General features: G+C 47.7%; 1 protein-coding gene across 1 annotated transcript in view; it reads left to right on the plus strand.

Annotated features, from left to right (window-relative positions):
* Positions 1–17,297, plus strand: part of COL27A1 (collagen type XXVII alpha 1 chain) — a 147,901-nt gene extending 130,604 nt beyond the window's left edge. Inside the window, 6 exon segments of the mRNA XM_058523857.1 lie at positions 130–156; positions 2,840–2,905; positions 3,868–4,036; positions 5,116–5,225; positions 14,203–14,421; positions 15,332–17,297. Of these exon segments, the coding sequence (XP_058379840.1) occupies positions 130–156; positions 2,840–2,905; positions 3,868–4,036; positions 5,116–5,225; positions 14,203–14,421; positions 15,332–15,478 (738 nt within the window). The 3' untranslated portion in view covers positions 15,479–17,297.
* The last annotated feature ends 3,076 nt before the right edge of the window (positions 17,298–20,373 follow it).

Genomic DNA, 20,373 nt, shown 5'->3' on the forward strand with positions numbered 1-20,373 from the left:
CTGCCCCGGTGAGGCCAGGCTCTGGGAGAGTGGAGACCAGCTTGGTGGGCCCCCTCCAGTCTCCTGACAGCCCCCGGGACTCCAGCACCCAGTCCCCATCACATACTGACCCAGCCTCATCTTTTGCAGGGTCCTCCAGGAAGCCCTATCTACTTTGTAAGTTGCCGAACATTCTCTTTTGCCTCCTTGGGGTAAGGCCTTGTGGGGGTGTCGTTTGGCAGCTGACCTTTCTGGCCATGGTGGCTGGAACCCTAAGCTGGGCCCAGGGATGCGCATGCACGTTTGTCACTCCATTCTTGAGCCCTGGACCCTGAAGCAGCAGAAAGAGCCCTGGGCCGGGAGGCAGGAAGCCCAAGTTTCAGCCAGGATGTGCTCCTGACTGTGAACCCAGGAAGATGCTCCAACTGCTGGGCTCCCAGGTCCTGTTGGTGTGCTCTGTACAGGTCAGCTAATTGCTGAGGGTCTGGAAAGGTTCTGCTACCAATTCCAGTGTGTGGAGGTCCCCACACCAACTAGCAATTCTCAGGACAGCAGCTGGGTGTCCTACAATTCAACTCAGTTCTGACACCGTCTATGGGAGACAGCATCGGACCCCACAGGTCCTACAAGACTGCCCGCCGCCCCCCAACTTCAGATACCAGTGGCAAGCCCAGGTCACCTGTACTTCAGGTCACCTGTACTTGTGAGTGCCCGACTGGCTATAAACCAGAGGTTCCCACGACCCCCTCCTCGGGTTTGATTAATTTGCTAGAGTGGCTCACAGAACTCAGAGAAACATTTCACCTACTAGATTACCGGTTTATTATAAAAGGATATAACTCAGGAACAGGCAGAGGGAAGAGATGCATAGGGCAAGGTATGGGCAGAGGGCTCGGAGCTTCCCTGCCCTCTCCAGGTGTGCACTCTCCCTGCCTCTCCACGTGTTCACCGACCCAGAAGCTCTTCGGACCTCGTTGGCCTTTGGCAATGGATTCAGCCTCCAGCCCCTTTCCCCTCCCTGGAGGTTGGGGATGGGACTGAAATTTCTAAGCCTCTAATAACATCATTGGCTCCCCTGGCAACCAGCCTCCCCACCTTTAGGTTACCTAAGGGCTTTCCAAAAATCACCTCATTAACGTAAAAAAAGACACCCTGATCACTCTCATCATAGGACATTCCAAGGGTTTTAGGAGCTCTGTGTCAGGATCAGGTTCAAAGACCGAATATGTATTTCTTATTGTAAATCGCACTGTCACGGGGTCCCTCCATCTCGGATTGTGAGTCCAAAGAGGGTCGGGCAAGGGAGCAGATCAGGTCCCTGTGTCCCTCCCTGGGGGTACCGCAGCCCTGTCTGAAAGCGTGGCCACCTCCCATGCCCTCTGACCTGTCCTTCCCCATGGACCCCTGCGAGGCTGACTGGTGGAATCAGGCCCTGACAGCGGCCCAGGGGGTGGCCCAGGGGACAGACTGAATGGAGAGGGGCCCTTGGAATCTCTGCTCTTCTCATCTCAGCTTCTCACTGTCCCTTTCTCTGCATCGTCCACAAAAACATCGTGACAGCTCTGGCCTGTCCCTCTACTCCCTTCCCTAGTCCTTATCAATAGGAAAGCCAGCTGGGGGAAAGTGAAGAGGTCCGGGAAAAACCCTTCCACTCTAAACAATGGAAAATTGGAGGATTTTGAATTTTTTGAATAATGACTAATATAGTGAGTGCTCATTATATGCCAGACACCATTAGAAGTGCTTTTCATGTCTTAACTCACTTATTCCTTCCAACTGTTCGAAGAGAAGGTTATAATCATGCCCATTTTCAAGATGAGAAAACTGAGGCAAAGGGAGGTTAAGCAACTTGCCCAGATCTTACAGTGAGTAAGTGGCAAGGCTGGGATTTGAACTTGAGAAGTACCCCCAGAGCCCCAGCCCTGCACCCCAGTCCTGAGCCCTATCCACTGTCGCTTTCTCCTCTTCACTGTTTTCATGGCAAGACCTCAGCTGTGCTTCTGGAAAGCCTGGAGCTCAGGTTGGAGGTACAAGTGTATATTAGACAATTGTGGTGCAAGCCGAAGGAGAGATGCAGGGACTGTGGGGACATAGAGAAAGGGGGCTGCACCCAGCCCGGGGGACAGAGGCATCTGGAAAGAGTTCCCATCACAGCTGATGTCTATGGGATGAGGGCTGGGCAGGGTTTCTCAATTGCAGCACTAATGACATTTGGGACCAGATGATTCTTCACTGGGAGTGACTGTCCTGGGCATTGTAGGATGTTTAGCAGCATCCCTGGCCTCTACCCACTACATGCCAGTAGCACCCCCTCCTCAATTGTGACAGCCAAGAATGTCTCTAGACATTGCCAAATGTCCCTGAGGGGGCAACATCGCTCCTGGGTGGGAACCACTGGACTAGGAGAGCCAGATGGAGCATTGGAGGGAGGGAAGAGTGTTCCAGGCAATGGATGCAGCAGGTGCAAAGGCCCTGTGGCTAGATAGAGCATGGTGGTTAGGAACCTCGAAGTACGGTAGCATGTCAGGTGCACAGAGCATATGTGGGAGAGAGAAGAGAGGCAGGGCCAGAGACCATAGCATTCAGGCCGGGTCTTGTAACCACGTTGAGGAGTTTGGACTTAATCCTGAGGGCGATGGAGAGCTACCCAAGTGCCTGGAGGAGGGGAGTGGAAGGGTCAGCTCTGACTCTTTGCAAGGTGAGGGAGGACAGGGAGTTCCACAGAGAGCGTGTGACTTGGCCACGATCTTGCCGGGGAAGGTGGGATGGGACAGCCCGCGCTCAGACGCTGGGGCTCCCGCCTAGTGGGTCTGGGGGACCCTGGGGGCCAGGATACACACCCTGTCTTCTCTCTGCACAGCAGCCAGATGACCTTGGGGCAGCTTTCCAGACGTGGATGGACACGAATGGAGCACTGAGAGCAGAGGTACCGCCAGGAGCCCTGCCAGATGGGACCCTTCCTGGGGAAAGAGACATGACGGCCGCCTGTGGTCAGTGCCCTCCACGTGGCCCGCACCGGGCGTTTCATAGCCCGTGATGGCCTCTCACAGCCGCAGGTGCTCAGAGTGGAGAGCAACGAGTCCCAGGTCACGGCCGGTGTGAGCCACGGCAGGGCCTTCTAGAAACAGGCGCTGAGCCCTTTTGCTTTCCCCCAAAGCCCTCTCAGGGTCTCAGAGTTCTTGCTGGCCTGAGTCAGGAAGAGATGCTCCCCTGGACCCAGAGCCCACAGCAACTTCCCATGGTCCAATCCCACCATCCTCCAGGAGCAGGAAGCTCATGGTCACCCACAACACCCTGGCCTGTGGCCAGCTCAGCTCTAAGACTCCAGGTTGAAAAGGGCCTCAGGTGTCCTTTAGCTGAGCCCCTGTCAGGAGTGCCCTTTGCTGCCTTGATTCCTTCCCATGATGGGGAACTCACCACCCCCAAGCTCAGACCTCCCATAGACCTTTCCATCTGTTCCCTGAGCTGGATGCTGGGGAAAGTTGATGCCGAGTTGGCTCTCTCAGGGCTCACAATCCAGGGGAGAGGGCAGCATAGAAGAGCCCATTATCTTCCTTCCAACTGGGGGGGTCAGGGGAAAGACCCCCACTGACCCCTCCCGGAGGGATTTGGAGCCTCTCCCCAATGTCCCTCATGCCCGTGTCTGCCTCATTCATGGGACCTGTTGCCCATTCTGCACCAGAGCCCAGATCTAGGCCCTCGTGGCAGCCCCCCCTCCATCCCTGGTCCCAGCATCTTTATCTGTTAAGTGGAGGGAGACCCACCTCCGTGCCCCTGGGGACTCAGAGATGTCTCCCAAGTAGCGAGAACTCGGGGTTGTGGAGGCTCAGACCTCGGGACGGGCCAGGACCTCAAGGGGCCGATAGTCACCCTCTCTCCTCACCACAGGGTTACAGCCATCCGGACCGGCTGGTGCTGGACCAGGGAGGGGAGATCTTTAAAACCTTACACTACCTCAGCAACCTCATCCAGAGCATTAAGACGCCCCTGGGCACCAAAGAGAACCCCGCCCGTGTCTGCCGGGACCTCATGGCCTGTGAGCAGAAGATGGTGGATGGTATGAGGCCCGTGGGGTCTGCCCCAGACATGGGGTGGGGCAGGGGCAGGGGCGTGCCAGGAGGAGGTGGGGGAGATGGAGCCTTCCAGTCTCAGCTCATCGGGGCCAGGTTTCTGTCTTCGAGGAGATAGGCACATGGGCAGTCATTTATTCACTCAACAAACAGTCACCGAGCCCCACAATATGCCAGGCCTTGTGCTTGGGGTATGGGGACATAGTGGGCAACATAGAAGGAATCGTTCCGCTCTTGCAGAGCCCACAGATCCACAAGCTGGGCATGACCGTTTCAGTGCAACGAGAAAAGAGGTTTGGCAGAAAAAGCCCCCGAGGGCCAGGAGGGGACCGAGGGGGGACCCCATCATGGCTTCCCTGGAGAGCCGAGATTTCCCTTCTTTCTGTCTGCACCTCATCCAACTCTCTTCTCTCTCGTGAGCTGACGGACGTGGTGCCGTGGGAGGACCACAGGCTTTGGAGGCAGACAGACCTGAGTTTGTATGTCAGCCCTGCCTCTGACCAGCCGTGTGAGCTGGGGCAGCCGTGGTCCCGCCCTCAGCCATCTTCCCTCCGCTGCACAAGAAGGTGGCCTAGAGGCCAGCTGTCCCACCCTTTCAGCTGTGGGGCCTTTGTCTCCTTTGAAGCCCAACGGGGAAATCAGATGCCAGCAGAGGTGCCTGGCTGATGGGGTGGAAGCCCAGAGTCCACCCCTCCCCTGCCAGCCCTAGGAGGATCACTGGCCTTGCGGAGAAACCATTCAACTAGGTGATCCCTAAATTTTTGAGGCAAGTGGCTCAGCCTTTCTCAACCTCAATTGTTCCCTCTGTAAAATGGACACTTCCCAGTAGCGACATGGGCAAGTGCTCAGCCATGCGGCCCCTGTGGGGGCTCTGCCAGCTGTGAGCTCTGCCCAGAGGGTTTCCTTCCATCTCTGTGGCTCACGGAATCTCTTTTTGCTCCGCCCTCCCCACCTTTATGGCCACCTGGGTCTCAGCAGGTCACAAGGTGCAGGGTCCACCAGCAGAACCAAGCCCTGGGCTCCTCCCACATACACACATCCCTGCCCTATCCCATGCTGCCTGCAGGTACCTACTGGGTGGATCCAAACCTTGGCTGCTCGTCCGACACTATCGAAGTCTCCTGCAACTTCACACATGGTGGGCAGACGTGTCTCAAGCCCATCACGGCCTCCAAGGTATCCACCTGCTCCCCACCCCGTGCTGGCGGGCCCGCTCTACCCTGACCCTGCCCTGGGCCACAGCCCACCTAGGGTTTGGTCTGAGCCTTGACTATCTTGCTGTACGGCAGTGTGAAGGTCATCTCCTCTTTCTGAACCTCAGTTTCCTCATCTGTAAATTGGTGATGAATTGTTCTAAACCCTTTTGAGTTGTATGATGCTAATGGTTCTTTCTCCAAATAGAAATTTCTTCCTAATATCTAAAACAGTGTAGTTGGCCAAGCTTGCCCAGCTTGGAGAACTGTGAACCATCAGCACAAGATAAGTCAGCATGCTGCTCTCCTGGGACAGGCTGGCAGAGTTGTGTATGCAAATATTTAATGTTCAGTGCCCACTTACCCGTGCCTGTCTCTGGGCTGAGCATTTCAGGTGGCTCAGGGCAACTCTGCAATAAACCAAGGCAGGTGTCAGCAGTGGGGTGTAACCACCCCGCCCAGGTTGCCCCTCAGTGGATTGTGGGTCTGCAGTTACGTGAAGTCCTCCATATGGGACGATTCATGCTGCAGTGAGAAGAGCGGCTCTGGCTGCAGGCGTGCTGGGGACCCAGAGCCCCCTTGCATCCCATCCTATCGGCCCCCTGGGGAGGCTCCAGGGGCTGCCTTCTGCTGACCGTGTCTGACCCGGAGTTTGAGACTCTCTAGGCAAGCCAGCTGGTCACCCAGTCTTTGTTGAGTTCCTACCATGTGCCAGGCACCGGGCCAGGAGCTGGAATTCAGCAGGAAACACGGCTCACGGTCCAGCAGGCCCTTTCTCCTCTGTTGCTGAGGTTTGGGGGCCACGTGGCAAACCCGCCCGGCAGAAGGGTGAGGTCAGAGTTGGTGCCCGGGTTGGCAGCGTGATCGCCCATCCCGGTGGCCATCCCCGTCAGGAACAATGAACCATTGTTTTGTGCCATTCTCAGCCTATCAATAACCAATGTGGTGGCTGGACCGGCCCTTGTGGTTCTTATTATGATTACAAGATGCCTTTCAGCAATAACCATCAGGAAACATTGAAAAAAAATAAGGGTTCTTACTTACGGGACCTGGAAATTACACAGCACACCTGGGGCCCCACAGTGAGGTCACAGGTAGAGAGAGAGTGCACACGGGCTTGGGGTTCTGCTTTTATTGGGGTTGAGGGTGGGGGCCTAGGGTTTCATAGGCTCATTCTTTATTGGTGAATTTAAAACATAAGAGCAGGAATTTAAAGCACAGGAAGAGAAAAAACAAGTGACCCAAATGGTGAGTTATCGAAATCAACCAAGATCTCTAAAACGAAGGAGCCTCAGTGGGGGGAGGTGCCTGGCTCTTTATCTAGTCTGTGGCTAGCAATGTGTTTATTCCAGAGAGCTGTCTTTGAAGTGGATGACCGGCAATCAAAGCTTAAATCAGGCACTTGCATTACAAAAAAGAGAAAACCCAACTGTCGGGGCTCACACTACAATCCTGTGATGCCAAGGCATCAGAGTCAATGATGAGGACACTCACTGCCCAGATAGATGATGTGCTAAAAGTCAGGGGTAGGGCACATTGTAACCCAGCAATTGCACATCTAAATAGGATTATAATAGCAAATCCTACAATAATTATACAGGCAATAGGCTGAAATCCAGTCCGTAGCCATTGTCCCAAACTTGAAGGGTCCAGCAATGAAACTAAGTTGGGGATCTCAGGGGCCACAGGAATCTGTTCAAAGAGTTGGGTAATATTGTGAAATATTTTAACACCTTGGGTCATCTGGTGTAAGTAGGTTTGAACCCGTCCCAAGTTGGTAGATTGCTCCATATCTCATTGAACCACTCTCTTAGTCCTGAGAATGGGTCGGTTCGGTTAAAGGGTTGTGTCTCATTTCAGGGGGCGGTGATGCAGGTGGGCTCCCCAAGTTACACCCACATGGTGCAGGTAATCAAGTATTTAATAAGAGGCATTTCTATGGAAACAAAAGAAAAAAAAAGGTTGGTGATTGGAGTAGACTATAATCCCAGTTTCTGAGTTCTAAAGACAGCCAGTTGGGAAGATTTCCAGAAGTTGGGCTCGAAGCATCTTCAGATGGAGTCAGTGGCAATCTGGTAGATTTTCCTGGTTTGCAGTTTGAATGTCTCTGGTGATCTTTCTGAGTGACCCCTGTAGCAACAGGCATGAAGATTGTCCACATATAAGCTATTGTGGTGGTTTCTCTGAAGTTTCTATCAAGTTATCCCATGTTAGCTTGCATGGCTTTGGGAAAAGGGCAGTTTTAGTTCTCAATGATTCCAGATCAGAAGGGTGGGAGAAAAATTGGAAACATTAATTTGGAGAGTTGTAGCCAGATATTGGAGGAAATGACAATTCAGCATCCAGTCCAGTTTACAGGTAGAAAACAAAACAAAATTGACAGAACTAGAATCTAATATCCAGAAGTGTGTACTATAGTTTCCATTTCAACATAATTTTTCTCTCTACAGTCACCCCCATTTCTATCAAAGATAACCATAGTAAGACTAATTTTTTTGCAAATTAAGTCTAGTTTCAATAAACTCGGCCTGATTATTATATAAGTGTAGCAAGAGCAGTGATTGACCATACAGGCTCTTTTAAGTCTGCTTTGCTGGAACTTTTCATAAAGAATCTCAGATTGAACTTTTAAAAGCCTTTTTAGGCCAAGAAGCCAAGCCAAGAACTCATCATCCAATGTCACCTGGAATACCTATAGATTTGGGTGAATTCTTCTCTTCTTGAGGTCCCCAAAATATCCTGAGGTTCTTGGGCCTGCCAGGAAGTGACCTTCCTTACTCACCTGGTAAGGCTGCTGGGAACCCTGTAAGCAACATACCATGCCAATTTTTCAAGGGGCTTTATTGCCTCTGTAAAGTCAACCTTAGTTCCTTAAAGCAATCTGGTCATATCTGAGTCTACGTATGTCTCTCTCAAATACGACATTCCAGTCAAAACCTTGGTATTATGACCACTGTTTCCAACTGTGTCCTGTTACAAGGAGAACAGATTCTTCTTGAACTTATGCAAATAACTAAATTGCCATGAGAATAAGAATACTCATTGAGAGTTTCCAAATTCTAGAGGGATCAGGTAGGAAGAAAGAGTAATTGTTTCATCTTTGTTTACAAAGGTATTCTTTACCAAATTGCTGTAAGTCATAGCTAGCTTAAGAGAAAAAGTTTCCTTCAATCTAGAAACCAAAAGATTAAAGAACTAGCAATGTTTCAGACAGACGTATAAAAAAATTATAATCATCCTCATTGGTTCATTCAGTCCTTTGTAATTAATTCTTGATCTTAATGTTTTTTTACCAGTTTTTTGAATCCAGGTTTCCTTAGAATTCTGTAAATTCTTACCAGTTCAGTGGTATGATCTGAAAGTTATCAGAAACCTGTACTTGTCTGAGTCCTTTCCATGCATCTCCTTGAAAATGTAGCACTTCTGCAAAAGTATCAGAGTAAAACAGTAACTGTCTGTAAATGACAAAAGACTTTAAAATGTCTATGGTTAAAGATCTGATGAGAGTTCATTATAATGCAATTGACAAGGAAATTTGGTTATTTCTGTGACACACAACATTTTAATATGATAACTGGAATTATGACTGATAACATTACATATCAGACTTTTAGGAATTTCATGTAATTTCTGGAACACTTATATTAATAGCATTTATCCATACAAGGATATCTGTAAAGAAGGTGTAGCATTATTTCTTATTTGACATGTAATTTAATATATCAAATAAGCCTAATTATTTTAATTTTTTTGTGTGTGTGTGAGGAGGATCAGCCCTGAGCTAACATCCATGCTAATCCTCCTCTTTTTGCTGAGGAAGACCGGCTCTGAGCTAACATCTATTGCCAATCCTCCTCCTGTTTTTACCCCAAAGCCCCAGTAGATAGTTATATGTCATAGTTGCACATCCTTCTAGTTGCTGTATGTGGGACGTGGCCTCAGCATGGCTGGAGAAGCGGTGCGTCGGTGCGCGCCCGGGATCTGAACCTGGGCCGCCAGTAGTGGAGCGCGTGCACTTAACTGCTAAGCCATGGGGCCGGCCCAAGCCTAATTATTTTAATGCCTCTCTTTTTATAAGGGAGAGAACAAATCTTTCGAGATGTTCCAGAGGCCCTCTGGAAAATCCTGAAGTTATTTCCAGGTCAAAAATGACTTCATTTAGAATTTGATTTGGGGAAGTTTGTCAAAAATATCAAAGGTTTTGGACACTTGACTAAATAAGATCACACATCATTATGAAACAGTACTTAATTGTCTACTTAACCAAAGTGACAGAAGATTTTAAAGGCAAATACAGAAGTTACATAGTTGTGAGCAAAACTTAGCTCTTTTAATATTGAGAAGACTCAATTTTCTTAAGTAATCAAAGAGCTGATTACAACAACCTGAAGCACAGGAAATTATTTTGATAAAACACAAGATCTTTCCTTTCTAGCCAGATTACTTAAAAGGTAAAGAAAAGCCTTTCATAGTCTCTTATCAGAAGCAGACTAATATGCCAAGAAAACTTTGTTCTTTTATCGGATGAAAGAAAATTATGTAAGCATACTATTGAATTAAAGCTTATTTAAAAAAAAATCCTTATGACAGCAATCCAATTTTAGCCAACTTGACTACACACGGTAAAATTCTCTCTCTCTTTTCCATTCTCTCTTTTCCCAACTTCCTATATCATTTTGTCCTTTATTTTCCTCTTTCCCATTCTGAAATAACCAATTTTACTTTAGGACAAATTTATTTTCTTTTCCCTTAACAAAAATGCATGTCCATTCCTCATACCTTTTTTACCCAAAACACATCCTACCTTCCTTGCATACAGAGACATGTGCCTTATTATTTCTAGCAGTTTTAATTACACATGTTAATCAGAATTCTTAACCCTTAGAAACCTTAATTTCTAGTGTAAACTAAGAAGCAATTTTGAACTGCCTGTTACACCAGCGTTCTTTAAACTGTCAAATTTATAAATACATTTCATAATTTCTAGAAACATCTATTTCCTTATAGCACAATTTTTCAGTGTGGCACAAGACATATTTACTAACCCAAATTTCTTTAGTTCCTCTGTAATAAGAGGTCAAAAGTAGGTAAATTTAGACTTGTTTAGAAATTTATGTTTCAGTACTTTATCTTATTTGGAAATAATCTAGACATTCAATGAATTCCCATCATTTAATTTAACTTAGCAAAATTCTAAGGGTGGAAGTTACCAAAGATTTTGGAAACTCTTTTTAAGTAGACATACCATAACACTTAATTATTGCTGAAGCCCTTCTTCCACTTAATCTATCTAAATCACTTGCTCCCAACAACTATGCTTAGACTACCCACGAAAACTTCATTAGACAGTAAACAAAGTCAGCCATCATCCCAAGCTACTTTTCTTGCTGACAAATTTAGTAACAGAGATAACATAAATTTATCTGACTAGTAAACCCAGGTAGAATAAAAGTTGTTTATCTGCATTATATTAATGCTGATAACTCTGAAGATGTACCTATTTTATCTAAACCAAACTTAAACTAGCTTTTATTTACCAAAGATTATCCCAGATTGTGTGAACTTGAAAAACATTTGAGTTAGTTTCTGTATTTCTGAGTTTTAGGAAGATTTAGTTCATGAGCACTTATTTATAAGCCAATCAAATAGAGCTCTTTTATAAATTAATTTTGGCAATACCATCCGGAGGTAGAGAGAAAGAAAAAAAATCACATATACATAATATACATCTGTAGACATATATAAACATGCAGACAGACACAGAGACCCTGTAGCTTTTGTTCCAAAACTTCAGCCATGAATCAGGTACAACAACATAAAACTCACTAGTTTATAAATAACGTTGGACTTCAAATTGTGTCTGGCAGACGGAACAAGTTAAGGTTACCTGCTCCAATGGCTAAAGCTTTCTACTAATATTTGTGAAGAAGAGTTTTAAGATTGGTATTTGTCCTTGACAAGTAATCTTAAGGAGGCTGTGAACTAGATTTGGGGCAACAGAGCTTTTATAGCAGTTTGTATTTCAAAAGGCCTCTTTTCTCCTTTTTTTTTTCCTTCAGTCTTAGGTGATTGTGGGCAGAGTTTTAGTTACCCTCTGGAGTGTTTACATTTCAAAGACATGGTAAGATTTACCTCTTTAAGGGACAGAGAAAGAGTGCAAGTTTTCTACTAGGAGTTTTCGTACATTTTGTGTGGTTTTGGCAGTCCCAGTAAAATGTAGTAGCACAGCCCTGTGATTAGGGGGAGTGCCCTGTAAAAATAATTCTCTGGACTCAGAGTCAAATGGGGCTTCTTCAGAGTTGGAAATGAAGAGAGGGTCATTGGGTCATTATAGTCATGGAGATGATAAACCCATTGGATTGTGCCAATTTTGTGCAGCAGGAGATGGACTTCGTCTTATTGTTTTCCTTCTGTGTGAGCCTTAGCCATGTTCACTGTGATGGAAGGATGGGCATGGTGCTAAGCAGTAAATATCCAAGTGAGGAGGGAGAGGGCACTGGTACAAATATCGGGGGCTCTAGGGACCCTTGCCTTCCCCTTTCCCTTTTCCTCCTCCCTAGAGGCCTCGATGACCCTGTCAGCTTTTCCCTTGGTGGCAGGGATGACTCATCAGGCACATTTCTTAGTTCTGCCCTGTTCAGGAGAAAGCCAAGGGGCCTCAGGATCAGCAGTATCTTGGAGGAAACAAGCATATGGCCAGGATGGATCTTTAAGAAAGTCGTGGATTTTAGGGTCTTTAGAGATATTGGCCAGTTCACATTTTGGCAGCCATGAGTACCAATTCAGACCCCATTCCAAACAAACCCCTCAATAGCCAATTCTCTCCCCTCTCTCCTTCTTGAAGCATAAAATCTTTAAGAAAGGTTTGAATTTTAGTTAAGGTATAGTTTTTAAACCTCCGTTTCTACTTCTTGATTTTTTCTTGTTACCTTAATATTATGTGTTGTTACTGGAAATTTTTGGATGACGTCACTGTGAACGCTCTTCATAGGTGCGTGCTTTCCCTTCCAGGGTGTCCAAGGGTTTCTCCAAGATTGGGTCTGCTTCCACTAGCCTGATATGCACAGGGTCTTTGGGAAAAGCCCTCAGGCTTCTGGAGCGTAATACCAGAGTCTTGGCATGTTGGTGATGCCATAGCACTGCGCAATGCCCAGGAGGCGTCCATGGGGTTTTGCATTTATCAAGGAGCTGGTGTACCTCTTCAGGGTTCTTAGGATGCACCAGCACCAGATGTTCAGATGTTTATATTTGTCCATTAATTTTTTTAGTGACATCACACCAGGGATTGGACCCTGGTAATATCCCATTGGGTCAGGGGTCCAAGAGCAACAGTAGTGAGCAAAGTGGTGACACAGAGACCATAGGCCTCTGTTGTATGTTCCCTCTGGGGGTGCCATTGATTTCTAGTTGCAAGGCTATTTCACTCTCCTGGGTTAGGACACACAGTCTGGGCACAACCCACCGACTCAGTGGTCGCAGGCAGAGGTCTCCCGTCCTTCTCACCTCTGGGAATCTTTTCCTCGTGCCTTTAGCCCAGAGCCTCTCCTTAGGTGATGACAATATCCTTGTGATCCAGTCCCCCCTCCTTAGCTCTCCTTGGCCTCGAGGCGTGGAGGAACCTTACGTATATTAATAGTAAATTAAGACCTTTATAGTTAGTGGTCTAATCATCTTGTTAGACCATATAGCCTTGATGACACTGCTCTGGGGAGATCACTGGATTATTATGGCAGCTGTGACCTTTTGGGTTGCATCCCACAGGCAACACATGACAGAGGCAACACGTGAAATCATACAGCGGCACGACAGACCCCAGTGAGCAGTGCTCCTTTCCCAGATGGTGTTCCCCCCCTGAGTTAGGTGGTTAGGAGGCAAGTTTCAGGTAAAGGGCATTCCGCTTGGTTAATTGCAAGGCAATCATGCAATCCTGCTGACTATGCCAATTGCCCTGTGCTCGTGTCAGCCTATCAATAACCAGTGTTGTGGTTGGACCGGCCTTGTGACTGCAAGATGCCCTCAGCGATTACCATCAGGAGACTTGGAAAAAATAAAGGTTTCTTACTTACAGGACCTGGAAATTACACAGCACAACTGGGGCCACACAGCGAGGTTGCAGGTAGAGAGAAAGAGAGAGCGTGCGGGCCTGGGGTTCTGCTTTTCTTGGGGTTGACGGTGGGGGCTGAGGGTTTCATGGGCTCATTCTTTATTGGTGAATTTAAAACATAAGAGCAGGAATTTAAAGCACAAGAAGAGGAAAAAACAAGTGGCCCAAATAGTGAGTTATCAAAATCAACCAAGATCTTTAAAACAAAGGAGGCTCAGTGCAGGGAGGGGCCTGACTCTATCCAGGCTGTGGCTGGCTTTATTCCAGACAGCCGTCTTTGAAATGGATGCCTGTCAATCAAAGGTTAAGTCAGGCGCTTGTATTACAAAAAAGAGAAAACCCAACTGTCAGGGCTCACACTACAACCACTGAAGCCACAATCCCATCCTCCTGTTTGTTGTCAGGTCTGCCGTTTCCAGCAGCACCCCACCCCACCCCACCCCACCCCACCGGGATCTTGGGACTTAGGAAGGATGGAGAAGGCACTTATCATTTCTGTATTCCAAGAGCCTCTCAATTTTGGGCAAGATCCTCTTCCTCTCTGGGCCCCTGGATCCCAGCTCAGCTCCAAAGACCCCTCCATGCAATGGGTGGGGGGATCAGATGGCATTAGACCCCTTGCAGCCCTGGCTCTGGAGTCAGGCAGACCGCGGTTCTTTCCCTCACTGGTTACCCATGGGCTGTGGGACTGGCCCACACAGACCGCATTTTCCCTATCTTGCAAGTGGGCACCCATCTGGGAGCATGGTTGGGAAACGCTTACCCGGAGAGGGCTTATCCCCACGCCCTCCAGAGAGAGGCGAGGGATGCGGGCAGCCAAGCCTGACCTGGCCTCCCCGCCGTGCCTCCTCCACAGGTCGAGTTTGCCGTCAGCCGGGTCCAGATGAATTTTCTGCACCTCCTAAGCTCCGAGGTGACGCAGCATATCACCATCCACTGCCTTAACATGACCGTGTGGCAGGAGGGCACCGGGCAGATGCCAGCCAAGCAAGCTGTGCGCTTCCGGGCCTGGAACGGACAGATCTTCGAAGCCGGGGGTCACTTCAGACCGGAAGTGTCCGTGGATGGCTGCAAGGTAACCCTTGGAGCCCCTCACAGGCCCATCGTGCAGGGACAAGTAGAAAAACTTGTTTTTATTATGAAATTCTGTGTGACAATTTTATACTAAATTAGCATGATCTATATAATTTTTATCTTTGTGCAATAATTTTATTATGACAGTTTTATAAAATTGTTTTTATTCATTTTCCTCTCTGGGAACGTTCTGAGGGAAGATCTGAGCTGGTAAAAAATCTACGGGCTGGTAGTTGCTGGACTTATTTGCAAGGCTGCTTATAAGAGGATATATTTCTACTCTTCTCTCTACCCCCACTCTGGTCAGGCTAATTTCTTAACATTTTTGGTCATTTTCAGGTGCCTAAAACAGGTGGGTTGTTGGCGGAGAGGAAGACAGAGAGTTGTCAAAAAAAAAACAGTTTCACAAAATTAAACAAACCTGGTAATACACAATGTTAGTGAGGATGTGGGAAAATGGACACTCTCACACAAAGTTATTTAGAAAAAAGAAATTGGCAGAGGCTTTTGGGACAGCAGCTATATATATATATCCGTATATATATATATATATATATACACGGATATACACATATATATACGGATATATATATATATATATATATATATATATATCCAGAGCCTTGGAAATGTACCTATCTTTTGATCCAGCGAGTCTTCTAGAATTTGATCCAGGGAAGTGATTAAGAATGTGCACAAAGGTTTAGCTATAATGATGTTCATTACAGCGTTACTTATATAAGAATAAAAAATTAGAAGCGATCGAAATGGACAAATACGAGTCGTTGCTACAGTGAAATACCACGTGGCCATTAAAAGTTGTCATCATAGGAAAAGTGATGGGGAAATGCACATGATACATGCTGAGGACCATGATGGACACATGTATACTCTTTGCCTTCTACCCTCAGGTCCAGGATGGCCGCTGGCATCAGACGCTCTTCACCTTCCGGACCCAGGACCCCCAGCAGCTGCCCATCGTCAGCGTGGACAACCTCCCTCCTGCCTCATCAGGGAAGCAGTACCGCCTTGAAGTTGGACCTGCGTGCTTCCTCTGACCTCTGACCTCCTGGGTCCTCTAGGCCTCGTGGGGGAGGGAAGAGGAGGAGGAGGCACAAGGAGGGTACCCAGGGGCAGGTGAGCCCAGGAGAGGCAGCTCACCTGCCCTGGGATCCTTGGGCAGGCCCCAGCTGTTGTCTGCCCAGTAGAAGTGGCTGGGAGGGTAGCAGGGAATGGGGTGACCTTGGGAACAACGGATCCCAGCTCAGCCCCAAAGACCAACCAAAGAGCCAGCCAGAGCAAGCTGGGCCTGCAACCCACCTGAGCCCCCCGGCCTGTCTCCCAGCTCTGCGGCCACCCCCTTCCCTCCTCACCTTCCTGCCCAAAGACCCCACGTTCCAGCTCGAGGGAAGGGGGCATCTCATCCGCTGGTCCATGCGGGGAGCTTTGATGTGCAATATTAGAGAGGAGACATGAAAAAGAAGAAAAGGAAAGAAAGAAGTATATATATTTTATTTAAACAAACACAAAGATGGTGCATTACTATTTTTTTCACCTGGGAAAGAGGTGAGAGAGAGGGAGCAGCCAGAGGGTGGCAAGCAATGGATGCCGGGGGGCGGGGCGAGGTCCTCGGGGCTGGGGGTGCCGTTTGCTACCTCCCACTGTGAAAACGCTGGTGCTCGCAATTGTCTCGTAGTGTATGTGATTTTTTAAGGAAAAAAAAAAAAAACCTATTTAAGATTCTGAAGGTGCTAGCATTTTTGCCACAGACTTTGAAGCAATGTTTTGATGTGGGGTATCATCCACATTTTTCTCTCTCCTCCAAATGACAAAGTTTGGGGAAGTGTTCAATTTTCCTAGCATCACCCTTATGCTCATCAGGTAATCTGCTATGGAGGGGAAAAAAAAAAAAAGGAAAAAGAAAAAAAAAAAAAAAAAAAAACAAAGCGAAAAAAACTACCAGAAACAGAAGTAGAAAGATTTTACCTTTTAACTTATGGACTTGGAAATGTTTGTCCTCTTTAAGGCAGGGGGGTGGCCTGAGCAGGAAGGATTTTAGGTTGGCTTTTCGTGGCCTTGGAAGGAAGTTAGGCTTGTCTGGAAGAGAACGATCTAGACTGGAGTATCCCAGGAGGAGTCTTGACCTTGATGAAACCAGTTACAAGAGCAGCCTTGGGTCAGGGCTGGCCTTGGAGGCAGAATAGAAATATGGAACGATCTCATGGAGCCACATACCATCCCCCAAGGTCCTCCCTTCCTGGAGCTTGTCCTTTCAAGATGCGACCATCCTCTTGCTTTTTTCATTGTCGTTAAATTCTATAGAAACCCAGCATCGTTAGCTGCAAGTGTAAATGTGGGCTGAGGAACAAGAATGATTATGGGAATCTCAGAGTTCAACGTGATAGGGATATTCAGTGTCATCTGAATTGTCCTGTATCAGCGAACCAGTGAACACCCAGGTTGACTTTGAGATGATTTTAACTACGGAATTATTTTTATAGAAGGGGAAATTTTATGTGAAAGTCTATGTGTCTTTTTTTTTTTTTTTCTTAAGTTGTATCTCTTTGGGAATTGGATTTGATTTTCATTATTTAATACCTCACTCTGGCCCACCCTCCCCACTGGACACTTCCTGTACCCCTCGCCCTCCCGCCCCCGCCCGGATGCTCCCCGTGGAAGTACACTTGTGTAGCAGCTCGGACCTCATCTCCGCGCTCCGTGTCCCCATGCCGCCAGTCTCGACCTGGCCTCTGTCTCGTTCTTGGGTTTTTCTGCTGTCCTTGTTAATGTCTCTGTCCACGTGTCAGTGTGTTAAAACCCCACTGGGTTCTGTGTCTCCTTTTCCCTTCTGGATTTTAAATAAATATTTAAAACTGAGGCAATGGAATGACGCATCTGTGGCTGTGTGCTTCCTTGAAAAGCCGGGAGGGAGGTTTCTGGCAGGGCTGGGGGGTGGGAGGAAGATGCTCAGAGGATGCTCTGCTTATGCAGCGTCCCCCAAAGGAGGGGGGGATAGGGAGTAATATGGCGCCTGGGGGCACGGCACCAAAATGGATGGGGTCCAGGTCTCACAGTGTATTGGTTTCTTAGGGGTGCTGTAATGGTACTACAAACCAGGCGACTTAAAACAGCAGAAATGCATTCTCTGCCAGTCTGGAGGCTGGAAGTCTGAAATCAAAGTGTCAGCAGGGCCAGGATCCCTCTGACGCCTCTAGGGGAGGTCCCTTACCTCGTCCAGCTTCTGGTGGCCCCAGGCGTACCTCGGCTTGTAGATGCAGCACCTCTGTCTCTGCCTCTGCAGTTACGTGACATTCTCCCTGTGTGACTCCATATGCACATCATTTTGGAAGGACACCAGTCATACTGGGTGAGAGCCCACCCTAATGACCTCATCGTAACCTGATTACATCTGCAAAGACCCTATTTCCAAATAAGGCCACACTCACAGGTAACAGGGTTAGGACTTCAATATATCTTTCTGGGAGACACAATTCAACCCCTAACACACAGGGAGGAAGTATATTGAGGTTAACAAGAGCAATTCTTTTTTTTTTTTTTGCTGAGGACGATTCGCCCTGAGCTAACATCTGTGCCAATCTTCCTCTATTTTGTATGTGGGTCGCCGCCACAGCATGGCTGATGAGTGGTGTAGGTCTGCATGCAGGAACTGACCCCGAGAACCCAGGCCACTGAAGCGGAATGTGCCAAACCCAATCGCTATGCCACCGGGCTGCCCCCCCGCCCTTTTTCTATTGTGGCAAAATACACGTAACATAAAACTTACCTTCACAGTGTTGTCCAGCCATCACTACTATCTAGTTTCAGAACATACTGATCACCCCCAAAGAAAACTCCATACCCATGAAGCAGTCACCCCCCCATCCCCCCCTTTAAAAACCAGTACTCTGTTTCCCGTCTATGGCTTTGCCTACTATGGATATTTCATATAAATGGAATTATACAATCTATGACCTTTCGTAACTGATTTCTTTCATTTAGCATAATGTTTTCAAGGTTCATCCTTGTAGCATGTATCAGAGCTTCATTCCTTTTTATGGCTTAATACTATTCCACTGTATGGATATACCACATTTATTTATCCATTCATCCATTGATGGAATTTGTGTTGTCTCCATTTATCGGCAATTGTGTATAGTGCTTCAATATGAGCAATTCTTACCCGGGGATTCTTGAGAGAGGCCACACCACCACCTGCCTTAGAAGAAGTGAGTGAAAGTCTGGGAGCTAGAATTAGCCAGATTTAGCAAATAAAAATACAGGACGCCCAGATAAATTTGGATTTCAGTAAACAATAACTACTTTTTTTAGCATAAGTATATCCTGTTCAATATTGGGGGATATACTTATACCTGCTGGACCTGGGACCCGTATCTCCTGACCCTTGCTTCAGAGTTCTTTCTTTCTTAGCTTGTTCCTCCTTCCCTAGGGCCTTAGATGAATCAGAACCTTTGTGCCCTTCTTATCTAGGAGAAATGACAAGTCACAAGCAGTTGAGATCACATCTGGGAGTTTGTGTTTTAAAAATCTGCTCTGGTTTTCTAGGTCTTCAGTCCACACGTGGCTTGGTCTTCTCTACCCTCCCTCCCCAGCACCAACCTCAGACAGTGAGCACTGGGAGCTGCTGCCCTGGCATGGCTCCGAGAGTCCTGTCCACACAGTCCAGGATTCATGGTCTGGAAGGGCCTGGCGCTTCCCAGGTCCCAGGTATGCCCTCTCATTTCACACAGAGGGCAGCAGAAGCCCAGGGACATGCCCAAGGTCATGTGATGAGGCAAAGCTGCAGTTCAAACCCCAGACTGCAGAGACCACTGTCGTGTACCTTAGACCAGCGGTTCTCAGTGCGGCCCCCAGAATTTGCAGAAGCAGCAGCACCTGGGAGCTGGCTATGAATGCAAATTTTTGGCCCCTTCCCAAACCTACTGAATCACAAACCCTGAGGGGGGGCCCAGCACTCTGTTTTAAGAAGCCCCCCTGGAGATTCCAGTGCAACCTCAAGTCCCAAGAATTACGGCCCTGCGGTATTTCCTAAATCTGGAAAACGGTTTTCCAATACTGGAAAAAAAAAACCTTGGAAATGAGATAAGAATGTTCTTTTCCTTTCTTTGACCAACAAATAATCAGAAATGAAATTGAGACAGAGTGGTCTGTTTCCTGAGGTCTGCCGTAGATGGTCACCCCTGGAGGGTGCCCAGCTGTTCCATCACACTTCCCATTTTGCAGATGGGAAAGTTCAGTCACCTTAGTGTCTGTTTTCCCCACAGAAAGCTCTGTGAGGGCAGGGGATGGATCTTGTTTTCTGCTGTAGCCACAGTACATCACAGGCACTGAACTTGTTCAGCGATTGCTCACAGGAACCCTCTTCTTCATTCCCTCCAAACAGGTTTATCATTCCCGCCTTCCCTGTGCCAAGCTGTGTGTGGGCCCTGGAGTCACAGAGATGGATCTGACAGCTGTCTGAGGGGCTCTGAGTCTGGTGGAGGCCACTGGAGGAGTTGAACCTTGTGTGGTTAAGGGTGTTGACGCAAATAATCCATGATCAATCTATAAATCAAAATTGGGGTGAGTTTATTATGAGCCAAATTTGGGGACCATATAGCCCAGGGCCTTCCTTCCCCAAGGAGGGAAGGGCACCAAAGAAGTGGGGTGTACAGAATGGTTATATACCGTCAAAGGGCATGTATCACATATGATTGCAATGTGCCTTTTACAAGAGTCACGAGATTGTCCTGTCAGCACAGCGGTTGATGGACACAGCAGGTTTCAGGTCTGCTGTCTTGATGGGCACAGCAGGTAGCAGGTCTGTTGTCTCGAGTTGGGTGGTCACAGGATGAGTGCAGCAACCAAAACCTAGCCTGGGGAGAAATGCTTATCCTTAAGGAAATGCCAATGTGGAGGAAGTTGCATCGTTATCTTAAGGGCTTTTGTTCTTGTC

Source organism: Diceros bicornis, chromosome 28 (genome assembly GCF_020826845.1).
Source record: "Diceros bicornis minor isolate mBicDic1 chromosome 28, mDicBic1.mat.cur, whole genome shotgun sequence".
NCBI lineage: Eukaryota > Metazoa > Chordata > Mammalia > Perissodactyla > Rhinocerotidae > Diceros > Diceros bicornis.